The following is an 8,273-nucleotide window of genomic DNA, read 5'->3' on the forward strand; positions in this document are numbered from 1 at the left end:
TTGACACAAATGTTCCATGATAAACTTCATTGCACCTAAAAATTAAAGCAATCTATAGACAATGTCAAGCACAACCTCAATTTAATTAAGTTTAAACAATAACCTGTAATAGTTTAAACATACATAATTAAAAATGCAAGAACTAAGAAATCAGCCCATTCAAACACACATGCACAATACAAGCAGTAAGAAATCAGCCCATTCAACAATAACCCGTAATAACTTGAGCACTACTTACATTCAGTACTAAGCAATGTGAAACTATTCATAAGTAAATCTAAATATAATGGGTTTTAGTTGGTGACATTGGTCAATCCAAACTGCACTACATCAATATAAGCACGCAACACATTGATACGTTTATATAAGATACCATAATTCATAAAATTATAATTTATTTTTATATAGTTATGCCATTTTTTATTGACAATTATCCTAGGAGTATCTGGTACCAGTATCAGTGTTGACATGATGCAAGACAGGTATATTATTAAGCATATAGAAGTTTGCTTGGATCATAGGCAACAACAAGTCGAACAATGCCCAATACAGATGGTCACAAATATTTTCCAATATCTATACAACAACTCCACTCTCCCCTTCTATGTCTCTAAATACCACGAGCTCATTCAGAAATTAGGGCCCCAAGAAAAAGTAGCCTGGCCCCAATGAAAGTATCCATAGAAGGGGAGATAATGGGCTCTATAGCCTTTGTGACCAAAATTCACAAAGATAAGAAACATTCTCTACCAACCAATGAATCTTAAATAACAAATTTCTTCCAATCATCTTCGGCATGATGTCAGAAGGTCACCTTTGTTTTTTTTTTGAAATTTGGAGAAAGCGTAACAGTTGTTTTATTGAGAGGAAACACATGATAGATGCCAAGGTTGATAGGAAACACATGATAGATGCCTGGTTTTATCATTTCCTTGTTTAGCGACATACAGATAATCAAAAAGCAAATAACAGCACGTACTATAGCTTCACAGAAACTATTGGAATACGATAGGGATAGCTTCCAAGATCACAAGATCAACCACCATGTATATATCATGCATGCATACCAAATGCATTTCATCATGGCCAGAGATACACAGATTGTAAGGCATACCTGTTGAGAGAACAAATCAAGTGCACTCTGTCCACTTGTCTACATTGCTGCAGCAACAAAAACAGCCTTTGCAACTTTTTGTGGAAAAGCCTCCATAGCATATGATATACAAGCACCTCCAAAATCATGCCCAACCAAAATGACCTACATTATGATGGAAAAGGAAGGATTGTTCCAGTCAAATTTCAAGATAATCAAGAAGAGGCTTAGCATATTGTGAGAGACTTGTAATACTCTTTGCATCTGAGGAATCTATTCCAGAACCAGTTAGGTCAATGGCAGTGACCTTGAATCCACCTTCTTCTAAGGTCCCAAATATTTATTAACAAAAAAAAAACCAAGTTCCTAAATAAATATTAATTGTTTCTTTTTCCTAGCAGCTGATTTCTAACACCTAAAATATACAGCACAGACAATCCGAAGTCCAGTACATTCTAATTATATCCTCCAAATCCAAAAGAAACTAACAAATAAAAAATCACACATTTCAAAAAAAACATTTACAGAAGCATATTTGGAAACGAAGAACATAAAAATGATAAGTTAAGTTCAATAAAAAAACTCCATACGTTATTAACACTAGTATACAGATAACAGAACCTAAAGTCCAATAAATTCTAAATACATCAAAAAAAATACAAGAATAAATTCTAAATACATTTGCCAAGTTTAGTTTCTCGTCATGTCAGAGATTCATATGATTGAACCTTCGATTATGTACCATAGGCCTTACACTACTAATGCATTCTTGAGAAGAAATATGTCAAGAAAAAAAAAATTAAAAAGGAGGGAATTATAAATGCAAGATTCTTGTTATGCAGACATTTTATTGAGTATTGAAAAGCACAGGACCATATGCACATCAAAATTCAAGTAATTACTACCCCATGCCTCTCCACACAAGTAATAACTCAATCCTAAGAAGATACAAACCCTTTCAGTTGTCCATATGTAGAACACAAAGGGACTCATTCGCACCTTAATAAGACATAGAGCAAAAGACAGACAATGAGATATACGTGTGCACATATTCAAACAGAGGGATTGAGGGCTCAAAGAGAACGGGCTTATGCCTTCATAGTTTCCACATCCGACTTCACAAATTCACTCAGCTTTCGAGAGGTTGACAGTTTCTCCCACATAAAAGCCTTGTACTTGGGAGGGTTCTCCTCATTCACAAACTCCTCTAAAGGCTCAATGATCACATTGCGAGCCGGTTCGATTGCGAGAACTGCGGAATACCTGTCCTCCCCACTTACCAAGACTTTGTGTATTACACTCTCGATTCGGTCATTAGAAAAAACCTGCAAAATGTTAAGAACCCCCAAAAGAATTTAGACAAAGAAAGCTATTGTCTATAGATATGGATAGGAAAGACGGAGAGACAGAGATTCTGCAATACCCTCATGGCATCTCCAGTGTTGATGACGTACGCACCTGAAAGGGGTTTCACCTTAACTCAATTTCCATTATTCCGTTTGATCTCGAAGCCACCAGCATCATCCTCGATGTGGACTGAAATGGCAGAGAGGTCTGTGTGTGATCCTTTGCCCAATGCCAGCTCTGGGCTGGGGCATTGAGGATAATGGTTGTGGTGAATGTAACTGCCATGGTTCTCAAACAAGGGGTGGAATTTCTTCACAGAAAGTCCCAAGCTTAGAGCTATGAGCTCCAAAATCTTGAACCCTAGTTTCTCTGTGGCTTTTGCATGTGCCTCACATGCCTGTGTGTGTATACAGGTAAGATTATTTCTTACGTTCGGCCAAGAGCAAAACACTAAGTTGGGCCTCACATGTCTCTAAATTTTCTACCGTTAGTATATCGGGACAGTCCAATCATTTAAATTTGAACTAGTTCAAACAAAAAATTAGTTTTACTCATAAAACAAGACGATTAGTTTTACTCATAAAACAAGACGAAACCAATATTAGGCTCGTCAACTAGTCTTTTTTTTTATCGATTTACTCATCTCTTTTTTTATAGTATATTTCATATTGCATGATATTATTTTTAAAAAAATTTATATTTTGAAAAATATTGTCCACTTAGTTTGACCAGCGGTGGAATTTGTTTTTACTAGACTATGCCCTTGTTGGAATTTGTTTTTACTAGAATATGCCCTTGTTGATACGTTGGCTACTCCAATTTTGAGAACATTGATATTTACAGGGTAAGACTTACCATATACTACTAATATATGGTATTCTTCGTTTTTAAATTCTTTTTTGTTGAGAAAAAATGGTAAATATGTGGCCGTATACACTATAAATCACTCGCCACCGAGGTTAAAAAGCAAAATTGTCATACTGCCCAAGAGTGTCTTGTTTTCATTTCATTTCGAAATCATTTGAATATTTAAAAAACCAAATAAAAAACTCTCAAACAAAATATAAAAATATATAAAAAAAAAGGTGTGTTTGTGTGAGTATTGGTGATAAGGATAAGGACCTTAAACTTTCTCTCAACCTATCTTATGCACTACAAATCACTTACCACCGAGGTTCAAAAAGCAAAATTATCATATTGCCCAAGAGTATCTTGTTTTCATTTCATTTCGAAATCATTTGAATCTTCAAAAAACCAAATAAAAAACTCAAACAAAATAAAAAAGGAAAAAGCGTGTTTGTGTGTATTGGTCTGATAAGGATGAGTATCATAAACTTTCTCTCAACCTATCCTAAGCTCGAGTGGAGGAGGCGGGTTGTGTTAAGTAGGCAACCAACCCACCTATCCGAAGGCGGACCTCCAAATTTTATCATAAATATAATTTTCGTATAAAAAATTATTAGGAAGGCTTGAGAATCTATTTTAATCTCTAATTATAAAATCTTAAACTCCAAAAATAGTTCAAATCACATAGATCTATAAATACTTAGAAATCTTGAAAATAGATGGTCCAAATAATGTGTTGCAAGATAAACTATTTTTAGGACTGAAAATCCTTTTTTTTTTCCATATTCATACATCTTGAGGTCGAGATGATCAATTAGAATGTTTTCCAACATCAAAACAATCTTTTATGATGGATTTTTGAGATGCACCTTAATTCTTTTAAGGTTGCAACTTTATATAAACTTTTTCTTATTATGAATATTTTCTCTCTCTCTCTCTTTATATATATATATATATATATATATAGAGGATAAATTTGAGATTAGCTCACTAGCTCATATGAATATATGAGCCAAACGGCTCAGATTGAATCTAGGCCGATCTGACGATCATAGATGTCCGGTAGTGTTTGAATTTTATTTATTTTTCTACAAATCCAAGTCACTTAAAATTTTACGTGTGTATTTTTTTCATCAAGGAGCACCGAATAAAACTATAAAAACAAATTATTCGTGAAAAAAATGACCAAAAGACCCTTCAAATCTTTTCAAGTATATTTTGATCAATTTATTTCATGAAAAATATTTTTTTGATATATATATATATATACACACAACAACAACTGAATTTTCCTGTGCACACCACTGAAGAGAAATAACCTTAATCCTAAATCCTTGCACCTATAGGAGAGGCCAGCGCGAGAACAACAACAAGAACGGACAAGTCCTTGACAATTCAATGTTTCAATAGCGTTAATCCTAATAATGAATTATTTATTATTTGTCAATGTCTCTCACAAAATTACCTGATAAACTTAAACGAAATTTTAAATACAAGTTTATCTTTTAAAAAGTTGTTTTTACTTCATCCAAAATGGACAGATGAAAATCACATTTTTGAGCCAGAAATAACTAAAAAAAAGCTTAAAATCGTCGAATAAGTTAAATAATTAGTAGTGTTTTTACTCTCCATCATCTTAATTAGGCCCCAAGAGATAGTCCAAAAAAATGAATATCCAAGTTACGAGAATGTCACAATGGTCTTTAGCAATCTGATGTAAAATGGGGCGGTTGGGCACAGGCCATTCACTAAGTTAAAAAACCGACAGTTTTTTATTGAACTCCGTGGCATATCGTTAGTTCCTCAATTTTACATCAGACGGCTAAGAGAGATTGTGACCCATTAACAAAAGTATATATGTATTATATGCATGTGAAAGGGTCTATGTGGAGAGAAGATCTCATTACGCGAATCCCGGCGGGTTCTCTGGCTTCTGGCAAGAGCTGTTGAGCAAGTAGTCATAAACTTCACACCAGTCCCTGTTGCGGTGATCCTGGTTATGGTAGTCTGAGGAGCTCAGAATGTCCCTCACAAACTTTTGCTTCTCTTCAAGGGGATGAGCAAAGAACCCGGCCAACTTCGCCCTCATGTTTCGGATGACTTTCAAAGGGACGCCATGGTTTATGACGTGAAAGGCGCCCCACTCTTTTAAAGCTGTCCTGACTTGGTTCACCAGTTTCTCCATGGCCTTTGGCTCACGACAAACCTCCTGAAATAACATATGAGACAGGCCGATCACAGGGAAGCCGTCGGGCACCAGGATCCATGACTTCGACCTGGACTGGGGTGCCTGTATGTAGCTTGAGTCTATGACACGCCATCTCTCTCTCTCAATGCTTGTAATTAGGCTTCTATTCTTTCTCTCGTCCACTCAAATATAGACCTGGACTGGGGTGCCTGAATGGGCTATAAATAGACCTATTCCGATAAATTTTGGGCCTCTTCCATATACAAAAATCTTAATCTTCCAACCCTTCTCATACCCTGGCTTCCTGCATCCAAATCCTACGTCAATCGAAATCTTAGTCTCTGCAAACTACTATAGACCTTAAGCAAGGGAAAGCCTTTCCAAGCAAATTCCTAAGCAAACTTTGCCCAAAGTTCAAGATAATTTAGTTCAACAAATCTTGAAGGTGAAAGGAGGAAGGACATGTCATTTTTTATCTTCTCCAGTTCCCAACTTCGGATACCAAGCCTAAAGGTCTGACTTCCCACGTGCTTAATTCTATCATATTATAGAAAAGTATACAATGAGACCATTTACTTTTAGCATAAGGAGGTCACAATTACTCATGTCGATCAGATTTTAAATAGGATAATTATAAGCATATCATTGGCTCTACTGAAAGTTCGAAAATAAAATTTTCGAACTTTGTGACACAACTTAAGCCATCAAATATGACATCTAGTGGTTAAAATTGATTGTGACCTCCTTGTACTAATGATAAATGGTCTCATAGTATACAATTCCTTATATTATTCTTTTATGTTTATTTTCCTTTGTTATTTACTTTATTAATAAGGATGAGTTGATAGATTATTGGACATATGAAGAGCTCAATGGTGGAGTCAAATATTCTATAAAATATAAGAAACAAGTGGCCCACACTTATTCCGTTGTTGATAGAGATATCGTTAAATATAAAAAACAAGGGGCCCACACTAATTCAATTGTTGATAGAGATATGCTTAAATATAAGAAACACACACTGATTCAGTTGTTGATAGAGATATGCTTAAATATAAGAAAAAAGGTCCACACTGATTCAGTTGTTCATAGAGATATGCTTGATAGATCGGATATCTCGTTTATAGAAGTCTAGTAAAAGTAAAACATGATGCATGATGAAGCAATATGGATCCGATTCTCATCAAAAGTGGATGGACGAATTTTGGTGGAAATTGGTTTGTACTGAAGGAAGCATCCATGGATGAAGAGAGGGAAGATGCTATATAGGTATCAGTCACTAGTGAGGAATTTATATAGAGGGAATTCCAAGATTGACTAAATGTCTAGGACTCACTGCATTGCTAATTCAGGAAATCCAAATTCTAGTGGAAATTCCATCCTTAAAAGGTCAATATTAGCTCAACATGTAATCAACCAGTGCCTCTGTCCTTATGGAACTTGATGAACCTCTGTTTCTTTCGATCAAATGACTGTTTTTCCCTAAAAGATAGTCCACTCCGAGGGCGCCTCAACCAACTTCAATTTTCAAATTCTTAGTGGGGATTGCAGGCCCCTACGGAAAGAGCCAACTTTTTTAAAGTATTAGGAGGCCATGACCTTTAACAGAGGCTCAGGTGGTACTACCACAACGACTCTAGCCCAATTCTCAGTTAGATTGTAGCTGTAGTTCTTAGGGAATTGAGATAGAGGTGGAGTAGAGCTAGAGCTAGTTTTGAGGAGATTGAATTGTAGACATGGTCAACTTCGGTGGGCATATTCATCAGTAGCAAATGCTAAAATTGCTCGACAAACCAAACTCAAAGAATATTTATCCACTTAGGGAATTAGAGCTGTTGAATTTCAAACACCCCTACATTACCTGCGAAGCTTGAAAACTCTGAGAAGAACTGGACTGATTGCTTTAAATTTTATACCACGCTTGTTGGGGTTGAGTCCTAATGGATTGCCACCACCATGGCATATTTGGAGTGACGAGATTGCTGATCATGCTACGTTAAACACAATGAGCCAGGACTCACCTCGGGCAGTGGACTTGCCCCTTGGCCAATAGGCAAAGTTAAGCACAGGGCGAAATGAATTTTAAAAAATTATGATAAATTTGAAAAAAAAAAAAAAAAAAACAAAACAGCATGTATTAAAAGTAAAATTAAGCCGAAAACAACTTTAAAATGCAAAAAAAGACTAAAAAGTAGAGAAAAATATTAAAAAAACTAAATTTATAGTTTGGGACATTTTAAAATTCCAAAAAAAAAAAACAAAATATAAAATAGCGATTATGGAAAAAATGCTCCCCAATCTTTACAAAACACATCCAAATCATCTAAGAAAAATTTGTATAACATATCTTTATTTTCTACATTTTTTTTTTTTTAAGGTTAACATTATAGAAAAAAAAAAAAAAAAAAACTATTTGGTTTTTTTTTAAGGGTGCAGTTTCTATAAGATTGCAACTTTAAACAGTCCAATTAAGGCGTACCTCCAAATATTATCATAACATATAATTTTGGTGCAAAAAATTATTAAGATTATCCGAAAATCTATTTTCATATCTAATTATAAAATTTTAAACTCCAAAAATGGTTAAAATCAAGTAGATCTATAAACATATGAAAATCTTGAAAATGAAAGGTCTAGAAAATGTTTTGCAAGATACAATATTTCTAGAACTGAAAATCTATTTTTTTTTATATTCATTAATCTCAATGTCGAGATGATCAATTAGAGGGTTTTTCAATGTTAAAACAATCTTTTTCAATAGATTTTTTATGCGCATCCGTAATTCTATATTTTAAGATT

At 34.6% G+C, this 8,273-nt stretch overlaps 2 protein-coding genes across 2 annotated transcripts; both read right to left on the reverse strand.

Annotated features, from left to right (window-relative positions):
- Positions 1-2,926, reverse strand: LOC110008439 (fe(II)/2-oxoglutarate-dependent dioxygenase 1-like). The gene is made up of 3 exons (XM_020675862.2): positions 2,517-2,926; positions 2,188-2,418; positions 1-1,258 (listed from the first exon to the last, which is right to left on the reverse strand). Exons 1-3 carry the CDS (start codon positions 2,520-2,522, stop codon positions 1,154-1,156), a joined length of 342 nt encoding a protein of 113 aa, XP_020531521.1. The 5' UTR covers positions 2,523-2,926; the 3' UTR covers positions 1-1,153.
- A 2,263-nt stretch (positions 2,927-5,189) lies between these two features.
- LOC110008440 (oxoglutarate-dependent flavonoid 7-O-demethylase 1) lies at positions 5,190-5,471 on the reverse strand. Its single transcript, XM_020675880.1, has one exon. It carries the CDS (start codon positions 5,469-5,471, stop codon positions 5,190-5,192), a length of 282 nt encoding a protein of 93 aa, XP_020531539.1.
- Between the last annotated feature and the right edge of the window lie 2,802 nt (positions 5,472-8,273).

This window comes from Amborella trichopoda, chromosome 2 (genome assembly GCF_054954075.1).
Source record: "Amborella trichopoda isolate Santa Cruz 75 chromosome 2, AtrichopodaSantaCruz75HAP2 v2.0, whole genome shotgun sequence".
NCBI lineage: Eukaryota > Viridiplantae > Streptophyta > Magnoliopsida > Amborellales > Amborellaceae > Amborella > Amborella trichopoda.

Excerpts from the sequence above, each read along its gene's own strand:
- LOC110008439 (XM_020675862.2), bottom strand. Across the intron at positions 1,259-2,187 it reads CGGATGTGGAAACTATGAAG|GTCATTTTGGTTGGGCATGA; the intron begins GCATAAGCCCGT and ends ATCATAATGTAG.
- LOC110008440 (XM_020675880.1), bottom strand. The coding sequence starts at position 5,471 with ATGGAGAAACTGGTGAACCAAGTCAGGACAGCTTTAAAAGAGTGGGGC.